This window comes from Lolium rigidum, chromosome 1, assembly GCF_022539505.1.
Source record: "Lolium rigidum isolate FL_2022 chromosome 1, APGP_CSIRO_Lrig_0.1, whole genome shotgun sequence".
Taxonomy (NCBI): Eukaryota; Viridiplantae; Streptophyta; class Magnoliopsida; order Poales; family Poaceae; genus Lolium; species Lolium rigidum.
In genome coordinates, this window is record NC_061508.1 from 108957049 (window position 1) to 108980853 (window position 23805).

The window sequence follows — 23805 nt, forward strand, 5'->3', positions numbered from 1 at the left end:
TAATTGTTCCTTGATTCATATGTTCTTGTGTTGGTTTTAATTCCATTTGATCTAACCCCTTAGATCAATTCATCTCTACCCAAAACAAGGTTTTAGTAAAGTCACATTGAGGTTTATAGCGCTTGACTTGATGAGCTACTTCAATTCCACCAAGGTCAAGTGAAACTTCGATTCATCGTGACTTGTTTTACTTTAAAGCGCGAAAATCCCCAGATTTTCTATGCATGAATGCAATGCACACATCTGTTTCCTCTATTTTTGTAACCCCATTACCTGGGATATTACATTATCCGCCATTCCAAAGTAAATTGCTTGAGTGCTACCTTTAAAATTCCATCATTCACCTTTGCAATATATAGCTCATGGGACAAATAGCTTAAAAACTATTGTGGTATTGAATATGTACTTATGCACTTTATCTCTTATTAAGTTGCTTGTTGTGCGATAACCATGTTTCTGGGGACGCCATCAACTATTCCTTGTTGAATATCATGTGAGTGTCTATGCATGTCCGTCTTGTCTGAAATAAGAGAGATCTACCACCTTTATGGTTGGAGCATGCATATTGTTAGAGAAGAACTTTGGGCCGCTAACTAAAGCCATGACTCATGGTGGAAGTTTCAGTTTTGGACATATATCCTCAATCTCATATGAGAATAATAATTGTTGCCACATGCTTATGCATTAAAGAGGAGTCCATTATCCGTTGTCCATGTTGTCCCGGTATGGATGTCTAAGTTGAGAATAATCAAAAGCGAGAAATCCAAAATGCGAGCTTTCTCCTTAGACCTTTGTACGGGCGGCATGGAGGTACCCCATTGTGACACTTGGTTAAAACATGTGCATTGCAAAGATCCGGTAGTCCAAGCTAATTAGGACAAGGTGCGGGCACTATTAGTATACTATGCATGAGGCTTGCAACTTGTAAGATATAATGTACATAACTCATATGCTTTATTACTACCGTTGACAAAAAAATTTCATGTTTTCAAAATAAAAGCTCTAGCACAAATATAGCAATCGTTGCTTTCCTCTTTGAAGGACCATTCTTTTACTTTTATGTTGAGTCAGTTCACCTATCTCTCTCCACCTCAAGAAGCAAACACTTGTGTGAACTGTGCATTGATTCCTACGTACTTGCATATTGTACTTGTTATATTACTCTATGTTGACTATTATCCATGAGATATACATGTTATAAGTTGAAAGCAACCGCTGAAACTTAATCTTCCTTTGTGTTGCTTCAATACCTTTACTTTGATTTATTGCTTTATGAGTTAACTCTTATGCAAGACTTATTAATACTTGTCTTGAAGTACTATTCATGAAAAGTCTTTGCTTTATGATTCACTTGTTTACTCATGTCATTACCATTGTTTTGATCGCTGCATCCACTACATATGTTTACAAATAGTATGATCAAGGTTATGATGGCATATCACTTCGGAAATTATCTTTGTTATCGTTTTACTCGCTCGGGACGAGCGAGAACTAAGCTTGGGGATGCTTGATACGTCTCCGACGTATCGATAATTTCTTATGTTCTATGCCATATTATTGATGATACCTACATGTTTTATGCACACTTTATGTCATATTCGTGCATTTTCCGGAACTAACCTACTAACAAGATGCCGAAGTGCCAGTTCTCGTTTTCTAGCTGTTTTTGGTTTCAGAAATCCTAGTAACGAAATATTCTCGGAATTGGACGAAACAAAGACCCAGGGGCCTATTTTGCCACGAACCTTCCAGAAGACCGAAGAGCATACGAAGTGGGGCCACGAGGTGGCCAAACCACATGGCGGCGCGGCCAAGGGGGCCCGCGCCGCCCCGTGGTGTGGGCCCCTCGTTAGCCCCCGACTCGCCCTTCCGCCTACTTAAAGCCTCCGTCGCGAAACCCCCGATGCGAAAAACCACGATACGGAAAACCTTGCGAGACGCCGCCGCCGATCCCATCTCGGGGGATTCTCGGAGATCTCCTCCGGCACCCTGCCGGGAGGGGATTCATCTCCCGGAGGACTCTACACCGCCATGGTCGCCTCCGGAGTGATGAGTGAGTAGTTCACCCTCGGACTATGGGTCCATAGCAGTAGCTAGATGGTTGTCTTCTCCTCATTGTGCTTCATTGTTGGATCTTGTGAGCTGCCTAACATGATCAAGATCATCTATCCGTAATACTCTATGTTGTGTTTGTCGGGATCCGATGGATAGAGAATACCATGTCATGTTAATTATCAAGTTATTACATATGTGTTGTTTATGATCTTGCATGCTCTCCGTTACTAGTAGAGGCTCTGGCCAAGTTTTTGCTTTTAACTCCAAGAGGGAGTATTTATGCTCGATAGTGGGTTCATGCCCGCATTGACACCGGGACGAGTGACGGAAAGTTCTAAGGTTGTGTTGTGCTTGTTGCCACTAGGGATAAAACATTGGCGCTATGTCCGAGGATGTAGTTGTTGATTACATTACGCACCATACTTAATGCAATTGTCTGTTGCTTTGCAACTTAATACTGGAAGGGGTTCGGATGATAACCTCGAAGGTGGACTTTTTAGGCATAGATGCGGTTGGATGGCGGTCTATGTACTTTGTCGTAATGCCCAATTAAATCTCACTATACTTATCATGTCATGTATGTGCATTGTTATGCCCTCTCTATTTGTCAATTGCCCGACTGTAATTTGTTCACCCAACATGCTTTTATCTTATGGGAGAGACACCTCTAGTGAACTGTGGACCCCGGTCCATTCTTTAATACTCGAAATACAAATCTGCTTGCAATACTTGTTTTATCGTTTTCTCGCAAACAATCATCTTCCACACAATACGGTTAATCCTTTGTTACAGCAAGCCGGTGAGATTGACAACCTCACTCTGTTTCGTTGGGGCAAAGTACTTTGGTTGTGTTGTGCGAGGTTCCACGTTGGCGCCGGAATCTCGGTGTTGCGCCGCACTACATCCCGCCGCCATCAACCTTCAACGTGCTTCTTGGCTCCTCCTGGTTTGATAAACCTTGGTTTCTTTCACGAGGGAAAACTTGCTGCTGTGCGCATCATACCTTCCTCTTGGGGTTGCCCAACGAACGTGTGAAATACACGCCATCAAACGCTCCTACCAAAAGACCGATGGCCACAGCGGAGAGAGGTAGGAGCAGCGCCCCCCATGGCCCTCTTGCCGGCGCATGCGTCCACCCGAGGGTGGGCGCACCGCCGCCAAACGGCTCATGTAGCAGCGCCCTTTGCTGGTAGCGACACCCGGTGGCGGTGGCGGCGCGGTGCCCCTCTTTGCCGGCGAGCGGCTGTCCGAGGCCCCGGCTAGTAATCATCTTTCCTTTCTTTGATTGATCTAGGGTTAGGGTTTGGGTTAGGCCCTGGCCTTGGCCTTTTCTTTTTGTTTACTGTCCCGAGCGCAAGATCTAAGGCCCTAGTCAGCTCTGATACCAATGTAAAGATCGCTAGATCGTCTAGGGTAGATCATGGCCGGGTAGGAGAGGGGTACTGTTAGTTTACCTTCTCCCTTGGAGGAGGAACCCGTCGAAGTCGACATGGTGGCGACGGCGACGGCGTGAGATCGAGCGAGAGCGGTGGCGGCGGAGCTTCCCGTCGGCATTGTGCGAACCGTAATCGGTGGGTGTTTCGGTGGGGCGAGTGGCAGCTCAGGGCAACCTCGTGATGCGCACCACATGCCCCCACCACTTTATATATAGCACATGTGACAGGGGCCTACCAACTAGTGAACGGGGATCAGGGTGCGGTCAAAGGGCACGTCGAGCCGTTGGGCTCGTACGTAGTGGAGATCAACCTAACACAGCTGAAGAGTAATTTATATGACAACAAATCTGTAGAGCAAACACAATTTTATTCACTACATGAACACCATTTTGGAGGACCGAGGACGCGTGCAACATCCTAAACGGCGGCGGCAGCAGAGGTTGAGACACTACTCCTTCTCCTCCGCTTGGAGGATGCGGCCGGTGTGCGCCCGACAAGCGGCAACGCTGAGGTCACAGGCGGCAACTTGATCGACTTCTCCTCCTCGACGTGGCCGGCGTGCTCCGGGGCAGAGGAAACACATAGGTGAGCGGGGCGACAAGGAAGGAACAAGCGCTGGTTAGGAGTGGCCGCGACGGCGTGGTCAAAAGACCCGGGCGTGGCGGCGAGCTTCTGCGAGCGGAACGACGATGGCGAGTGAAAGGTAACGGGGATGGGTGTTTATTTTTCCTGAGACGGAGAGCTGTTTTCTCCACCAGTTCGTCAAAGTGAGCTTTGGGCCGAGTCAAGCTGCTCTGTTTTGAGAGGGTTGAATAGGCTGTCGTCGGATGCGATCGTACCACAGCCGTGAACGTCCGTCTGCAATACCGAGTGAGTAAGTCAGGGGATCTGATTCCCAAATTTTCTTTTTGCTAAATTACACTATTTTTAGTTAAATTGGGGGAGGCCAATATGCCAAATCCGTACATATCTTTATGGGTGGTGGGGGTAGCTCTGCCAGTGTGCTTTCACATAGATGAGTGTATGTATATATTTGTAAGCGTCTACATCTGTATTTGTGTTTTAAAGAAGAAAAACATTTTTTTTACGGATGGATAGGGCATGCATGCTAGATAGAATTGCGCCGTGCGTGAGAAAATTTGTGGACCGCCCTGTGCATGGATTATCAGCAACACCCCGACGCTCGCGCTAAGTGTCTCTAACGTTGGAAGCCCTAAGACTACTCACAATGTGTTATCATTCATTCATGCAGAAAAAAACATTAATAGATCTTATGCACATGGAAATCTAACTCGGCTCACGGGTCCATATGAACTTATTGTGTGAAAATACATTTAAAGTGTCAAAAAAATTTAAAATAAATTTTTGCACGTATATCTAGACATTTTATGTTCGTACACAAGTTTTTAGGAAAAAACAATATTTTCTGTGTCTCGTGTAAAAAAGATAAATTTTGATGCTCCAACACGACTATGTAGAGAACTTTTTTTTCTTTTTCGTACATGTCACATAAATGCTGTTTTTCCACGAAAACTTACGTACGAACATAGAATGTCAGAATGTACACCAGTAATTTTATTTCAGAATTTTTTAAAATTTTAATTTTATTATTAATTATTTTGTATAATAGGTACATATGCTCCTATGAGCCAATATAACACCCTGCCCGTTGCTGCGGTATCTTTACCAATTAGCTTATGTCTTAAAGCAAGGGTTATCAAAACTACTAACTGTAGCTATTGGTTCATCACCAGGAGTGACAACTGAATTTATAAACACGCTGCATATGATGTATATGAATAATCTAGTAGATAATCATGACAAATACAATTTAATAGTGAAATGAGATTATTGATTTGTCTGTGGCAATGGTACGTACTATGGCAGAAGTACCAAAACAGGGATAAAATAGATAAATGGGTCAAGTTGACTGGGAATTGCTCTCAATAAATTTGTGGTAAAAATGGTATATAGATGTATAACATCTATCATTTGCTGTAAGAAACCGAAAGTTGTGTAAAAAGTATCTTCCTGTGGAATTTTCGTCAGGCAACAAAATATATGTTTGTTCCAGATAGATATGTGAACTGTGTGCTTAATTTGTGTTCGTACCAAGTATCAAAAATAGATAAATTTTACAGAAAAATATTCAGAATATGCAAGCTCCGAAGCCAAACTGTGTATACCTTTATGCTATGGATCGTTTCTAGCATTCAGTGCAACAGCCAACTTGATGTTGCTATAGTTGCCATTAACGAAGGTCTTATCACTAGTAGATAAAGAAGACACTCTAGCATGATATGCTGATGAGAAACAATTGACAATATATATCTCGTGGACTTCATAATTGGAAGACCATGCTGTAGCAATTACCATGTTTTAAGATTTCAAGAAAACCAAATGGAGGATCGTTGTCGGTGCAAAGATCAGGTTGCAAAGGTGGGTCTAATTTGAAAGAAATTAGGTTTCTTACCCGTTATAGATATCGATTAAATATTGTTTTGTTGCAGCAATAGGACCAACCATGCATATAATAATCTCCCGCTAAATTAGTTGATCAACATAAAACTAAATTAGCAGAAAATATTGGTATTACAGGCGTACCCGGTACTCGAAAGCTAGGTCAAGCGAAAGTGATGACATTCTCTATGAAATTCAACTACCTGGCCACGATAAAAGAAAAGTGGTATTGGGCAGCTGCAGGCGCTGCTGAAGCGGTTTCTTCGCCCAGAATAATACCCAGTCCTGCCAATCTCTGGTTTGTTGATCAAGGTCTATTATGAAATAATAGAACGTTGGGTGTGGCTGAGTCAGCTGCTGTATGATACTCCACAATAAAATAATCGATCAGCTCATGAACTTTGGGTAGCCTTCCTGTTTATAATTAAATGGACCGAAGTCTTTCAAGTTTGAGAATTTTTGGCTAAGGCTTCCGGACTTTGACGAGATTGTCCAACAAGAGTGGGTGCAACCCACAAACCATACGGAGCCTTGTCATGTTCTTTTTCACAAATTGTGCTGCACCAGGCGTGCTTTGTCAAAATGGGGGGCGCGCGATATTCCAACACTAAGAGCATCCCCACTCGTCTCCCCGACTAGACCCCCGAGCGACGTTTTTCCAATCCGGACGGCGTTATTCGGTTCAGTTGCGTCCCGGTTCCTCAATTTCGTCCGGATTTGGGCCTAAATTCATCCGGCGATCCCACGCCATCCCCGGCCCCCGGGGAGCGGTCGGGGACTCCGGACGAAACGAAAGCGCGCGAAACGTCGAGGAAACTTCCCGCGCGTCTGGTGGCCCCAACTTGTCGGCGAGAGACACCGATCGTCGTCCTCATCGCATCGTCTTCCACGCGCTGTAAAAGCCTGCCGGTCAGTATTCGCCGGACGCGTAGCTTCCACGCGGCGAGGTTAATGCCGTCGCCTCGGTATCACGCGCGCCTACCTCTATTTATCGCCGAACTACCGTGTCTGCCCCGCATTCACCTCTCTCGCATTCCACCAAATCTTCCCCGAACTCGAAAGAGGTAGCAATGGCGAACGACGGTGCGGCCAACAACGGCTTCGGCCGCCGCTCTCTCCACCAATGGGAGGGACGGCTCCTCCACGCGGCGGGCTACCCAGCGCCGCCGGACTTCCGCGCACCGGGGGATGGAGGCTGAGCGCAGGCGGCGTGCCGATCCCGCCGCCGCCAACGGGTGGGGCCTTACTCGAAACGGCGATCAACGAGGTACTCGTCACTCTCAGTGACGAGCAGCGCGCGGATCCGCGTTTCTTCCCCGACAACCACGAGCTCGTGGATCGCGTTCTTCCGGCGCAGGTATGAACGCGAACTCCGGGCGTACGACGGCCCTCCTCCTCCTCCGGCAAGGAATAATGCCGCCGGCCGCCGCCGATGGTGGAGCGCGCCTGGCCGCACCCTTGAGAATGTGCTCGCGCACATCGAGGACGGGAACTCCCCCGTCCTGGGGATGCCGCCGCCGGTGGCGGCTACCGTGTCGCGCCGGCACGGTAGTTCCTGGATGCCGAGGAGGATGGCGCCATCCTCCTCCTCGTCTGGCTCGCGGTCGGCGTCGAGGTCCGGCGGGTCGACGCCGGCCACCGTCAAGCAGGAGTGGGCGTCTCCTTCGACCGTCAAGAAGGAACCGGCGTCGCCACCGCCGACCAGAGGGCGCAGCAGCGGCGCCCTCGTCATCCGCGACCAGCCTTCCTCTCCGCAGAGCGGGCGGAAGAGGAAGTCGTCGAAGAAAGAGGCCGCCGCAAACCAGCTCGCCGAGGAGGAGGCGAAGCGCGCGGAGGACGCCGCGATGGCGGAGGCGATCGCCAGGTCGCTGAACGACCTGGTGCCCGCCGACAACAGCCTCCCCATCGACGCCGCACTGGAGTGGTCCAGGCTGATGGATCTGGCCGCCGCGCGTCAACTCGCCGCCCGCGCCGCCGCACCATCCGCCGGTAGGAACGCCGCGCCCAGGAGGGAGGTGGTCAAGCTCGAGGAGAGCAGCGACGACGACATCTACCGTCCGTCGCCGCCACACGCCGGCGACGCTGGCCAAGGCACGAGCCCGCTGGTACGAGGCGCCGCCGCCCCAGGACGACGCCGGCTCGAGCGACGATGATGGCGGCGACTACACGGCCTTCTACCACCATTTCGGCATGTAGGAGGCCGCTTTTTAGCTTAAGTTTTAGTTTGCCAATCGCCGAATTCAAATATATGTACGAATTCGGCCTATTTATGTACGAACTCGCCTCTATATGTTAAATGTCATTAAATTTCGCTTATGTTTGAACGAAGTCGCCAATTTTGTCTGAATTCGCCGAAGTCCGTTACATCCATCCTGGGCTCGCGGCTGGGAAAATGGGCCTCCCCAGGCCAAATTTTCCTCCAATCCGGACGACAATATCGCCGGATTTGGGCGTGGGGAGCCCTAACGGCTGGAGATGCTCTAAAGTTCTTTTGCATGCCGCGCTTCTTGTCATCCTTCACCTCGACATGGCGCAAGATTTGAGGCCCCTTTCCCTCAGTGAAGTTGACCTTCGTCATCTTTTAAAGCGTAAAGTCATTGCCCTTTCGGTGGTGGAAAGATCCCGCAAAAAACAAAGTGCCCACATCCAAAACATTCGAGAAAGGGATGCAAATACGAAATTCTTCCATATGCGGGTCAATGCTGGAAGAAGGAAAAACCACATATATAGGCTCAAGCACAACAATGGGTGGGTCACGGACCACAAGGCTAAAGAGGAGCTTGTCTTCAATCATTTCCAAGCGGTCATGGGACCCGGCAATCAACGCACCCGCGACTTTGTTTGGGACGGTATCCATTTCGATGATCCCATCTTGGATAGCCTTGGGCAACCCTTCACGGAGGATGGGGTCAAAAAAGCCATTTCCCAAATGCCTTCTGGACAAAGTCCCCGGTCTGAACGGGTTCATCGGTGCTTTCTTCAAGAGATGTTGGGAGACCATTAGAGCGGACTTGATGGGGGTCATACACCTCTTTGAGAGCTTACATTCCGAGAACTTCCGTTGGCTAAACTTCACCAACATTGTCCTCTTGCCCAAAAAAGATGGTGCCGAAGATGTTGCGGACTACCGGCCCATTAGCTTGATTCATGGGGTTGCCAAAATAATAGCCAAAATGCTCGCCATTCGCCTTGGGCCTTTCATGGACGACCTTGTCTCAAATGCGCAAAGCGCCTTCATCAAGAAACGTAGCATTCATGACTACTTCTTGTATGTCAAGAACCTTGTCACTAGGCTCCACAAAAACAACACCGCGGCGCTTCTTTTCAAACTTGACATTCGCAAGGCCTTTGACTCCGTGAGTTTGGAATACATCATCGATCTCCTTCAACGCCGCGGCTTTCCCGCTCGCTTCCGTAACTGGATTCTTGCCCTCTTTTCAACCGCCACTTCAAGGGTCCTAACCAACGGGGTACCCGGTGCTCCCATCGCCCATGGCCGAGGTCTACGGCAAGGAGATACACTATCGCCACTACTCTTCATCCTCGCCATTGACCCCCTAGCGCAAATCCTAGAAAATGCTACTTCGCTTGGGCTTCTACACAAGATTAGGGGAAGGGGAACCATCTTGCGGACTTCGCTCTATGCGGATGATGCAGCGGTATTTGTGGCTCCCATCAAAAATGATATCCAAACCTTGGCAAAAATTCTTGAGTCTTTTGGTGAAGTCGCGGGCCTTTGTACCAACTTCCAAAAAAGCTCTGTTGTCCCTATTAGATGCGGCGATATTGATCTTGATGAGATCCTTGTGGGAAACCCGGCTGCCCGGACTTCTTTCCCCCTTAGATACCTCGGATTACCGCTCTCGGTCAAATGCCTTAAGAGGGTGGACTTCCAACACCTTGAAGACAAATGCGCCGGAAAGCTCCCCACTTGGAATGGAAAGTTCATCACCACGGACGGCCGCACAGCCTTGGTCAAGTCGGTCATTGCCTCACAAGCCATCTACCACCTAACTCCTCTAAACATACCTCCGGAGACCTTGAACTTCATCAACAAGATTGAGAGGGCTTTCCTTTGGTCCGCCAAAGAAACCACGACCGGGGCCAAGTGCAAAGTAAATTGGGAGGCCGTGTGCGGTCCTAAGAAGCTTGGCGGCCTTGGAGTGCTTCATATGGGAAAGTTTGCGACGGCTCTACGGCTCTACTAAGTCCGCTTATGAGATACAATTCCTCGGCTCTATTGCATCCCCCATGAACAAGTGCATTTGGAAAGTGTGGGCGCCTCCCAAAGTCAAGTTCTTCGCATGGCTCGCTTATCAAAAAGGATTTGGACGGCCGATCGTCTTCAAAAACGTGGTTGGCCTAATTGCGGCCTTTGCCCTCTTTGCAAGCAATGCACCGAAACTATTGATCACCTCTTCGTTCATTGCCGTTTCACCAAGCGCATTTGGAGCCGGGTCAAGGAGTGGTTGGGTTTGGACGATCTTCACCCTAACAATTGGGAGGGTCGCAATATTACAGATTGGTGGTTTATGATGGCGGGAGGATCCTCGACAAGCCGCAAAGGCATCGCTTCGCTAACCTTGCTCATCTCTTGGGAGATTTGGTGTGAGCGCAATGCTAGAGTTTTTCGTAATAAGCATCCTCCTTCCATAGTCGTTCTACATAAGGTTAAGTGTGAGGCTCGCCTATGGGTGTTGGCAGGCGCTAAACGCCTGGGTGCTTTGATACCGGGAGAATAATCCGCATGTGGTGTAAACTTTCGGCCGTCGGCCTTGTAAAACTTCTTCTTAATTAATAGATTGGGGCAAAGCTTTTGCCTTCGTTTAAAAAAAATGGACCTTAAGAACCAATGATATATATACATATGGAGTTGCTTGTTCAAAATGTAAAGAATTCAGAACAATCAAAATATATGAAAATATAGATAAGTTTGCTCACAAGAAAGTTTTCTGGTGTGGAGCTGCTAATATAACAGTCCTCGCTAAACTCAAGAACTTTGAGAATTAATCCTGTTTGAAATTAAATGATCTGTAAGAACCATGCATCACCGTTATATAGAAGTGTAGAGTTGAATGGTGCTATTTTTTTAATAAAAAAACGTAGGAAAAGAAAGATAAAAGTGAAAAAAATATGAATGAAGGTTAGTGTGCAGTAGGGACGAAGACAAAGCGATTCAAAGTTTTGCATTTCGCCAGTTCGTCCTAAAAAGCGATTCAGATGTAATGGCAAGACCTGCATATCTTTATCCCAAATTTCAGATAAGAATATGGGGATGGACGGTGACAGAGGCCGACGAAGCAGCAGTGCAAACATCAGACCGCCTAGGGGGTTGAGCTGTGCAGTCGATGTGCTTGAGAAGAAGCCATGGGTGATGCGATGAACTGGATGCAGAACAAAGTTTCTTGTTTAGATCGAAGAAGTGGAGAACAGGAGAAGGGGAGACGTAGGGATAGCAAGAGATGAAACAATAAATCTGAACTAATAAATTTGAGCACATATGGGGAAGTTGGGGTGGGAGGCAACGTGCCTAGTGGGGAGAGGAAACAATGAGTCAGAATGGAAGAACTAAAAATCACAAGCATAAATTAAACTCCTCCATGCCCAGCTGGAAAATTTATTTGATCACGTGTGATGACTTTGGCAGAAAAATGTTAGTGGGTAGTGGTAATTTAATGACGTGGAAGATTTTATGATGTGGACACCTTGCATGTTGAGACATATCAACTCAGTGGTTGCTCCTATTTAGATATTATGGATACTACGCATTATAAAAATTATATCATGACATAGTGCTAAGTATCATGAGTAGAATCATGCATTTGCTACTTGTGTATGATACTATCTCTATAGTGGATGGTATCATGGAGTAGTATCATAGCTATGCTATATTTATTGCTTTTTAGAATCTCAATGCAAATTTATGTACTCCCTCTTTCACAGTTTATTAGGCGTGCGCGTACCTCTAGGTCACGAATTTGATCAAGTTAGCATTAGTTATATATTATAAAAATTATACCATTAGAAAGTTTAGATGTTCTATTTTCTAATGATATAATTTTTGCATTATATAATTTAAATTATATAGGTTAAATTGGCGACCTAGGGATACGGGGACGACTAGTAAACTGAGACGGAGGGAGTACTACAAGATTTGTTTGACATTAACTTTTCTCGTAACATGCGCTATGATACGGTATCCACCCATGTTACTACTCTAATCTTTCCTCTCTTTCTTAATTAACTGTCACATCAGCATTTTTGTGGAATCAATGTGCATGATACTAGCTAAGATACTAGCACTATGGCTAGTCTAACTAATCTCATACCTGCGACTACAGTCTGAAACGCAGTAGCTGCATTCAAGGGCGATCTTAACTAGTAAATGTGTCGGCCACCAATAATTAAGGACGTTAAGATATTACAATCACACAGTAATATATGGTACAAAGATATTAATGGCATGTGCAGCTGATGTCTATATTTATAATCACCTGCCATCGCATATTTGGCTGTCTATAGACACCCTTTACAACTTGCTGTCTATTTACTTCTGTGAGCAGTAAAATTAAAGGAAGTAAAAGAGGTCATCATACTTACATACATATATATATTTCTAGAATTCTAGTATATTATATGTTTTACAAGATATGGTTAGGGTAAAATATTAGGTGTAAAATGCACAAATTCTCGTTGTTGTATATTTTGTAGTGTAGTACACAAGTATAGATAGAGTATTTTAAGGTCCCGTGTGAAGAGAAATACAGATTGGCTCTCGGGTGCCACACACCCTCATAATTGGAAAAATAAAAAAATGTAAAAAAGGTTAAATTTTTGAACATTTTTTGAAAATCAGAGATGATCAGTGTATTGTACTTGAAACAAAATACTTCCCTAGAAAATTACTTTTATTGTATCCTGAAAAAAAAACTTGAAATGCGCCATGACCAGGTACTATTCACTTTATATTCGTCATAATTTTGCTTTTTTCCCCTGGAGACCATGGGAATCATTTCGTTTGCAAACATTTTTTTACGAGTACAAACTTGATCATATTTGGTTTCCAGGAAGATTCAAATTTTTTTTTAAAATTACTACAACTTTTTTGGTGTATGGGGGTGTGCGGCACCCGAGAGCCAAAAGTCCGTTTCCCTGTGTGAATGGCTATATAAGTTGATGAATGAAGATGGTGTGTGACAAGAGATCATCCAAAACAAATATCTAAAAAAAATAAAACGCTATCTCAAGTTTGACTCTCCCTTTTGGAAGACAAAATTTTAGCAGAGGTTCTCTTATGGTTGGCAATGGGCAGAATACCAGATTTTGGGAGGATAAATGAGTAGGGGATAGGCCTCTAAAGGATCAATACGCAACTCTTTGTAATATTGTGAATCATACAAATGTTACGGTAGCAAATGTTATGGGATTGACTTCACTAAAAACATGCTTCAGACGAGTCTTATTGGGGAATAAACGGGGTAGATGAGTACATCTTGTTATGCATCATATGATGGTCTAGCTGACCGATCAGGGCGATGTTTTTCAGTGGTCTCTAACCACTTCGGGCACTTTCACTCTGAAATCTATGTACATTGACTTGCTTAATGGTCACAATATAGATCTTAAGAAATGTGGTTCCTTCATAAGGAGGTGATTTTAACAAAAAGATAATCTTATCAATTGAAATTGGTATGGTTGCTCAAAATTTTGTTTCCGTGATCAGCAAGAGACAATACAACGTCTATTTTTCTCATGTCATTATTTGGAGGATTATTTACACGACTTTCAATATACTCCTCCTTCTAATATTACAAATTTGTTTAGCAATTGATTAAATGGTGTTGCAAAAAAAAAGACAAAGGCCACGTTAGAGTTGATGTGTGCGCTTTGTTATGGGCCATATGGACTGTCCATAATGATTTTATCTTTAACAAAAAAAATTCTATCTTTCGTGCAGGTTATTTTTGGTTACCCACTGGGGATTCATATGTGGTATTTCTTTCAGCTGGCGGATGATCGGCACGACATGGATATTAGGTGCAACCGTTTGGCGATGGTCGCACGAGATTGCTACAGCTAGTGCGATTGACAATTTGAGAGGCGCATCATAGCTTGATGTTTCCGCAACAATTTTTAGGCATCTTTAAGTGACTTATCCACGTTGAGACCCTTTCGGATCCATTATTTGTAATAATTTGTAATAGTCTATGGAGATTTGTGCAATAAAGAGTCGTATGCAGCTATTGATGCGAGGCTGGAGCAACCCCATTTCAAAACAAAAAAAAACATGTGGTGCGCCGTGTTAGCAAAAATTGCCATGCTCAAAAATTCCAGAGAAAAACGAGAAGCTACTCATCAGTATACATGATATTTCCGAAGAAAATAGTATGTACAATTATGGTGCCTCTACCCCTGGTTATATAGATGAAATACATGCAGATTTGGAGCAGGGAGAGGAGAAAGTACAGGGTCGTTTTCCTAAAGAAACGAATATATCTGAATTAGCTTAATTCTCAGTCAAGTGATATTATCGTATAATAATATTGTGGTACTATATGAATAATAGCTTGTACAATGTAAATATTCTTTTTAATGCGTGAACCCTTTTTACAAAAAAATACACACTTGCAATTTAAAAATCTCATTTCCTTCTCCCTTGCGAGGACTATAAATAAGCAGTCACCCCCCGAGCTATGCATCGTTCCTCTCTCTCTCACACTTCTATTCCATATTTGAACTACTACCTTTATCGGTGCATTTCATTGGCATTAGCTTAGCTAGATTTGTATGGCAACGCTGCAAGGATTGCTACCAGTGTACTACCATTCTCGGCCATGGGCTAAAACACTGATGAATCTTTCAGTACCATACTGGTACGGAGCAGCTAATTAGTTTTATGTTGTTCCTAGATCATGAAAATTTGGTACATGTACACCTTACGTTGTAATTGTACGCAGGAGATGCACTGGTACCGCTGGTCGAACAAGAATCATGGCGGCGGACATGAACAAGTGCTCACCTGCACCACCGCCGGCCGACATAGCAGCTCATGATAGAAGCGCGGTCGCATCAGCGATTAAGCCGAATAAGAAGAAGCAGCAGCACGAGGAAGAGGGTGACGAGGAATGGCTGAGGTACCTGGAGCCGTCCAAGCTGGAGGTGTTCGACGAGCTGGAGCCGTGGGCGGAGGCCAACGTGCTGCCTCTCCTCAAGCCCGTGGAGGCGGCGTGGCAGCCGTCGGACATGCTGCCTGACCCGGCGATGCTGGGCGCCGACGGCTTCCACGCGGCCTGCTCCGAGCTCCGTGCCCGCGCGGCGGGCATCCCCGACGCGCACCTCGTCTGCCTCGTGGGCAACATGGTCACCGAGGAGGCGCTGCCCACTTACCAGAGCATACCCAACCGGTTCGAGGGCGTGCGCGATCTCACCGGCGACAGCGCCACCGCCTGGGCGCGCTGGATCCGCGGTTGGTCCGCGGAGGAGAACCGCCACGGCGACGTGCTCAACAGGTACCTCTTCCTCTCCGGCCGCGTCGACATGCGGCGGGTCGAGACGACCGTCCACCGGCTCATCCAGTCCGGCATGGTCATGAACGCCGCGCGGAGCCCCTACCACGGCTTCATCTACGTGGCCTTCCAGGAGCGCGCCACCTCCATCTCGCACGGCAACACGGCGCGGCTCGCCAGGGAGCACGGCGACGCGGCGCTCGCGCGCGTGTGCGGCGCCATCGCCTCCGACGAGAAGCGGCACGAGGCGGCCTACACTCGCGTCGTGGGGAAGCTGTTCGAGGTCGACCCGGACGGCGCCGTGCGGGCGCTGGCGTACATGATGCGCCGCCGGATCACCATGCCGGCGTCGCTCATGGACGACGGATGCCACGCGCCGAGCGGCGACCTCTTCGCGGACTACGCGGCCGTGGCGCAGCAGGCCGGGGTGTACAGGGCCTCCGACTACCGCGGCATCGTGGAGCACCTGATCAAGCAGTGGCGCGTGGAGGAGCTGGGTGACGGGCTTGTAGGCCCACAACTTCCGTCCCGTTTAGCTGGATCTTTTGTAGGCCCGTCATTTCCTATTGCGGGTGCCAAAGTGCGGACCCACAGTTGCAGCTGCGTTGCCTTTCTCGTCTCGCTCGCAGCGCTGCGGGAGTGGACACATTTCTCCAGAAACCGAAGCAGCAGCCTGCGGGAGAGTTGCGTGCGCCCGTCGATCGCATTAAATTCGGCTCTCATCCATCGCTGCATCGGCGCCGGCTGGGCTGCCAGCTCAGCTCGCTCGCTCAATTAATCCTTGCTCGCGTAATTAATTACCGGCAAACTCACGTAGTACTATGCTCCTCGATCACGTCTCCATCTACTACTTGCTCATACGATTCCAGATTCATCGCGTAATTAGGAGATGCATCGCCGCCGGGTGGGCTGCCCGCTCAGCTCAGCTGGCTCGCGTGTTTCATCCAACTTTTCCGCTCAAAGCCGTAAATGAATCACCATTTCCCAGCGCACGCGCACTCGCACGCGCACGCGTAATTAATTACCTGCTCACTCACGTCGAGTACTATGCTTCTACGATTCCAATTGAGCCTCATTCCAATTCATCCGGGAAATCCAATTCGCGATCTATCCACACACCCATTTCATAATTGTACCACTTTTTTTTTTTAGATGCGTAATTGTACCACTAATTTCACCTGTTGGTTATCTCCGCGCGCTTTTTTCCAACACACCTACTCGATCTCGCTGAATTTGAAAAGAAAACAAAACATAACTTGATCCGTCCCATCTTAGTAATAATTGCTCACGTGCTACTACTATATATTTACCTATACCTACACCACCTTTTGTTTCTTTCATTTTCTCTTCTTTGCCTAAATATATATACATGCTCCTCACGTACGAAACACAAGGAAATTCAGATAATTCCATATCCCTACTACTCTAAAACATATAATAATGTAGTATTCCATTTTATCCATATCACTTGATGTTAATATAGACCGTACCTACAAACATTTTAGTTGTACATACATCCATTTTTTTTGCATCAAATAATATGGGTCGGAGGGAGTACCACCATTTAGTAGTCAACTAATAGTTGCTCTCGAGTACTCAACAAAAGTCACGAGGAATAATAATTTCGTAGAGAAGCTAAGGGTACACTACGTGGGGCCCACAAATTAAATAGGGTTTCCCTACAACACGACAACAACAAAGGTTCAGAAAACCTCGCGCCACTATGTACGTCCGACCAACACCGGTTACTACGACAATCTTGCGATGAGCAAAGTACACAACGGAAGGGCGGGTGTGCACGACTCGAATATATCAACAACGTTGCCAGATGTCTAGTCGGGATCTTCGACACCGACATAAGTGATCGATCGGCTTGACCAACGACGTGGCGGCGCCGTTATCGGCGCGACTCTGTCCCCGAATGTCGTGGTGTGGGTGCTTCTTTTTGCGTCGGTGTGTTGTCTCGGTCGGGCCCGTCTTGCCACGAGTGAGGTTACGACGACTGGCTAGCACATGGCGGTACGTCGGTGGTGGCAAGGTTAGGTCCACCACTGAGCAGGTGGATGACGGCGGCCTGCGCACAACAACACGACCACATGGCTAATGAGGCTTGGTAGGCGGCCAGGCCTGATCTAGGCCTAATCAGCCATGCTACTACATCCGATGGCGTGCACCTCAAGTGGTGGAGGGCATATCCCATCGCATGGGCTACCGTGTGCCCTGATGGCTGCTGGTTATGGTGTCGTCCTACCCTGTCCAATTCTCTGGCGTTGCAGTGTGCTCCAAGGGCTCGAGTTCAGGGGATGCCGAGGCAGCGGCCCCGAAAGGTGGACTGCGCGGTGGTGGTCTCACATGTTCGGTCAAGGGGGTGGCATGGAGCGGACGGTGAGGGATCCTGGTGTTGGCAGCGCTTTGGCTTTGGAAACTCCTACATTGTCTTTCGGAAGCCTGAACTCGGGGACAACGGGGCGCGGTGTGCGGCTGCTTCTTCGAGAATGCTCAGCGCCAACGGCGGCGATGCGTGTGGGTGTCGTAAACCTCTGGGGGCGTCGTTGTGGGTATCCACACCGTGTCACATCTCCGGGTTAAAACCCTAGACCTCGCGGTCTCGGAGTCGGCAGTGCAGTGCATCGTTACCCTCTTGGGGGCATCGCCATGGAGCCTCGACTTGACTCGGTCTCGTTTCAATGTCTTCGGTGCCAAGTTTGGATTTTCAGTGCTTTTTTTTTCTTTTGCTTTGATATGTATTTTACAAGGGTCCTCTTCTCCACCTTTATCAGTTCAGCCATTACGACTTTGTTTACAGAGAAGAAATGGTACACCTCGTAGTACATCTCAACTGATCGACAAGTAGGAGAAGAAATGGTATGCATGCATTGCCGATGAATTTCTACCTCGTATCTGCAACATGCTAGTGCTAGTATTAATTAGGATCCAAATGATGAGTACTCCTTGTGGGCTACCACGCGGGAGACGAAAAATTGAGTTGAGTAGTAACTGTAGGTTGGATGCATTAAAAATGAAGCTACATTTTTCACGGGTGCACACGCAACCTCCGAAAGCCACCTCCCGGCATGTAGTGTGCCCACTCGCGCGCGTAATAATTAATTAATTGACGGCTGCACGAATGAATAACGAAGCCCTCGCCGCGTACGCATCTTCCGTAAAAACAAATTTGCACACCGCTCTCTCGTACCACCTTTTTTTCTTCTCTTCTTTTTCTTGGCTCACCTCTCACCTCAGTCTCCTCTTTTTCCAACAACGTACTATCTCTCAATTATAAATAGAACTTCTTTTTTTGCGGGCAAATAGAACTTTCTTCATCCATCTACATGACTACCCACGTTACTTCGCAGATCAAATAATACCTCCACCACCTTTATTTCTTTCATTTTCTCTTTTTTGCCCAAATATATGCATGCTCCTCACGTACGAAACACAAGGAAATTCAGGAATTCCATATCTCTACTACTCTAACAGGATATTCCATTTTATCCATATTACTTGATGCTAATATAAACGTCCATAGATACATCCATTTTAGAAACCAAGTAATATGGATCAGAGGGAGTACCACCATTTAGTAGTCAACTAATGGTTGCTCTGAAGTACTAAATAAAAGTCACGAGTAATAATTATTTCGTAGAGAAGCTAAGGGTACACTACGTGGGCCCCGCAAAATAGGGTTTCCCTAGAACAACACAATGAAGGTTCAGGAAACCTCGCGCCACTATGTACGTCTGGCCGACACCAGTTCTAAGACAATCTGGCGATGAGCAAAGTACCCCGTGCCAGCCCCTTCGCAAAGGGCGTGCCCTCCGTCTCCGGTGGCCTTGGGGCCTTGCAGGCGTGGTGGACCGCGATCTCTTGCCGGCGGGAAGGTTTCCGTTCTTCGTTTAGTTTCTTTTCAGTGTCTTCTTTGGGATGGTGAGGCGGCGGCTACATCCTGGAGATAGAATAAGGTCCGCCCCACCCTATCCTCGCTTCGGTCGTGCGTCTAGCGACGGCGGAGGGCGCATGGAGTCGTGTGCATGATGGATCTCCTGTGATTCGGTTGATTTTCGTGATCACTGGTGTGGTTTTAGGTCAGTTTCTTTTGATCTATGGTTGTCATCATTGGCGATGGTTGTTGCTCTGATGCGATGGTACTTTGGGGCCTTAGCACGACGACTTCATGTCTGTGTAGTATAACAAGCTCTACTACGATAAGCTTTGCCTGGCTCCAGTGAAGGAGGGACAAGGACGACGACGCGCCTCTGGTTCGCGCTAGTGTTCACTAGGTGGTCCAATTATCTATTTGTATATTTTAATACTTTTGGATCTATTTGTACTGCTATTGATGATTATTAATAGATCGGTGAAATTCTTGCAAAAAAAAAATCGACGCTCAATACACTTCACGGTGTTGGGGAGTCACCACCAACAAAGTCACAACTGCCTCGGAGTTTCCTCACCAGCCCCATCCTGTTAGCCCCAACCGTCGGACTCCACCGCCCATGGCCACGTCAAAGGTTCCTCCAGCTTACTCCAAGGCAGTGGCGAGCACCGAGTCCGACAGGTGACCACGATGATGGCGACGCAATATTTGTCGTTGTGGCATGAGAGAGATAGATAGAGAGAGAGAGAGAGAGAGAGAGAGAGAGAGAGAGAGCACCGTTGTCAAGCTCATGAGTCGTTGCTCGAAAATTTTGGAGTCCTTTGCTTTTCATGTTATGTTGATGGATACATGATGTGTGCAATTCACGTCTTACTATTTAATTTTGTACGTAGCTTGTTTTATTTATAGTTATGATTATATATGCAAAACTAAGCTAGCTTTATTTTTGACTGAGTGTAGATATTAGATATATATATATATATATATATATATATATATATATATATATATATATATATATATATATATATATATGTTCATAGGTAAAAGGTGCCAGCTAACGATCAAACTCGTGGACGTAGTTCGTACACATGCATGCATTTCGGCTAGGCTAGCACAAACACGAACCTAGCAGCTTGATCTCTCTCGCTCACACATATAGTTGCATGGATTTTTCGAACTACCTTGGCTTGCTAGCTAGCATAATATAGGTAAGATTGCCAAAAATGGACAAATTAGGCTATCTTGCACACACAGCTTCATGAGCCATCGAGACATACCTTGCCTTGGCGTAGAAGACGACGTCGTCACCCGTAGTGTATGGCTTTCGCCAATGTCCCACCAAGAATCCGAAGCTGGCCACCCGTAGTGGCGAAGGGGGAGCAGAGCCAACACCGTCGACAACACCGCATCAAGTATTGTTGGCCCAAGGTGACGCAGTGACCAAGATCCCAAGTCACCGAAGTCTGGACATGGTTCTACGACGGTCTCATGAGGAGCAAAGTATACCAAGGGAAGGTCGGTTGCACGACTCGGAGGTTGCATATGTTGCCGGCCATCTACCCGGGATCTTTGGACCCTACTCCATCTGTCCGTAAATAAGTGCACGCTTTTCTTTTCTGAAAAGTCAAACAATTTCAAATTTAACTAAACTTTTACAGAAAATAGCAACATACTATTAATTAGGATCTTTGGAGTATGTAACATGAAATTAAACATACATATATTTGAGATGGATTAGAGTAGACATCACAAATATGCATGCATTGTCAACTACAACATGCTATTAATTACTAGTAGGATACAAATGATCTTACTTCTGGGCAGACCACGCGGGAGATGAAATATTGATTATAGTACATCGGTAAACGAAATTCAGAGCGCTAAACTCAACATGATTACTACGTGAGAGAGAGGAACTAATACGAGACGAAGTAAATTCTCAACACGAAACGATGGAGAACACAAAACGCACCCACAGAAACGCGTCGCCTCCCAACATCTTGCTCGCTTCGCCTCCCAGCGATCCCACCCACACAAACGCGTCGCCCTCGCCGTCGCCGCCGCCACCGCCGCACTCTGCTACTCCCCGCCGGCAATCCAGCACCGCCGCTCACCGGCGCACCCACCCACCCAATCCCATCTAGGTTGGTCACCCAATCCCCTTCACGCCAGCCATCAAAAATCCTCTTCACCCCCTACTAGGCGGAGAAGAGCCACCGGGGGTCCGGGGCAGCATCCCTTCCGGCAGCGGGAGGCGCAACGGCCTCTCCTCAGAAGATGGACGCGCGCGTGGGCGGACCCGCGCTTGAGGGCCGCCATGGTTGCGTCCGTCCTTGTGGCGAGCGAGCCAAGGACAGGGGAGGGGCGGAGATTCACCAGTCTTCCTGGTGGCTGTTGGGGACGAGCACCTTGGGCGACAGCCGCGGCTGGCGGGAGGAGCTCGCCGCGCCGCAGGAAGAAGAGATGGTGGTCGCCTGTACGGAACTGTTGTTACCGGCACGGCATCGTCCCCGAGCTGTTGCTGCCATCCACGACTCCGTCATGTTGCTGCCGACGACCTCCCCAACCCGCAGCTGCCCTGTGAGGTCCATCTCCTTCATCTCTTTCCTTGCTAAGAAATGTATGTTTTTTCCTGTTAAATTGAATGTGTGCATACGCAGTAGATGGAAATCTGATTTTCTAAATCAAAATTTGTTGTGTGCCATCAATTACATCCAAAATCATGACTCCTGTGATTTATTCTTCCTTTAGTCTAAACTTCACTCCTAATGCAGAATTCGAATTATGCAATGTTAGCACTGCAACTTATACCCATTATAGCTTATATACTTAAGATTTTCTTTGATTAAATAATTTTAGTTGAATTTAGGGAAGCCAATTAAGGCTATGCTTATTGTTTGATGAACATAGATCTAAAAAGTGAACTAAATAAAATCAATCAAGTGTTCTGCACTGCAGTGATGCTTTCGAGCATATCTCTGCCAAGAAATACTCTTGAAGAAAGCTATCATAAAATCCCATGCACCCTGAAAACATTATTTGTTCATGATTTTTCTTATAGTACTACGAATTAATATTGACTTGTCATCTCGAAATTTAATGCTGAGCACCACCTGTAGGCTGCTGTTGGGGACAAGAAGCTTGGGCGTTGGCTGCGGCCTGCGGGAGGAGCTCGCCACGCTGCATGAAGAAGAGATGGTGGTCGCCTGTACGGAACTGTTGCTGCCGGCGCCGGCGACGTCCCCGACCTATTGCTGCCTTCCACAACTCCTTCATGCTGCTGCCGACAACCTCCAGGACCTGCAGCTGCCCATTGAGGTCCATCTCCTTCATCTGGTTTTGGTAAAACTTGTATTTTTCCTGTTAAATTTGATTGTGCATAGACAGTAGATGGAAATCTGTTTCACCAAATCAAAATTTGTCTTGTGCCATCAATGGCATCTAAAATCTTACTATATCTTTCCAGTACTAGCAACTAAACGGATGACTCATTTAAAATGAATCTGTCCCTCTGAAACGTTATCTATGAAGGTGTTCGTTAATGTATATGGAGAGGGGCAATAGACTGCATTAGAAAGGTTTATCATGGAGAGGTTCTCACTGTGTTTTACCTTAATGCGCCACAAATTTGTTGCGGACAACTCCTGCTTATAACATTCACAAGCGTCGAGTTGTTTCATAGGTTCCTTCTCGACCTATGCCCTTCTGAAATCAAACAGCATACCCAGCTGCTGAAGCATTGGCTGTATCGTTCATGTGTCTCACCCCACTGTAATATGATGACTAGAATTCGTAACTATCCATCGCCTCCATTTACCTTGAGGGACTCTCATAACAGAGACTTTCGCATCACACCAAGTAGCTTCCCTTTCAAAGCACAAGCCATAGTGCAAGACATGAATTAGCACTTGTGTATAAATTAGTCTTGATATCACACAATGTGGAGGAATACAGGGTGTGGGGGAACATTGATATTGGTAGGTCTCTTTTCTGATGATGATGCTGATGAAAATCAAAGAAAGCAAATTTACTATAGGTACATGAATAATTGCCCTGACCTTTTCTACTTCGAATCCATGATTCTGTACATTTATCCGGGTGCATTTTACAATTTTACTGTATTTGGTTCTACTTATGATATTATAAGCCAAGCTCTCAAAATTTCGAGCTCGACCAGGTCGGAAAGTTTAAACCGGTTTACTTTTTATATGCCGAGCGGTTTTTCTTTGTCTTGGCTGGGTTGTTTGCTGGGTGTTGTCTTGAGGTGGTTGAATGTTTTAGAAAGATAAGTCTTTCTAGTTAACTTGTGGGCTGTGTGTTGGCAGAATGTTGGCTCGAGGCTTGTGTGTTTCGTTTGGGTGACTTAATTAATGTCAACCTTAAACCAGATAATATTTAATGCCTGGAGCTTTAGTTCTTATTTAGAGGGTTTTGTTGTCTATAATGTTTTTGATTGCACTTGTTAGAG

General features: G+C 46.6%; 1 protein-coding gene across 1 annotated transcript in view; it reads left to right on the forward strand.

The window, feature by feature from the left end:
- The first annotated feature begins 14942 nt into the window (after nucleotides 1-14942).
- The window catches only part of LOC124649929 (acyl-[acyl-carrier-protein] desaturase 7, chloroplastic-like), a 32102-nt gene continuing 23239 nt past the window's right edge, over nucleotides 14943-23805 (forward strand). The window contains exon 1 of the mRNA XM_047189502.1: nucleotides 14943-15328. Within this exon, the coding sequence (XP_047045458.1) occupies nucleotides 14943-15328 (386 nt within the window). The remainder of the gene's footprint in view (nucleotides 15329-23805) is intronic.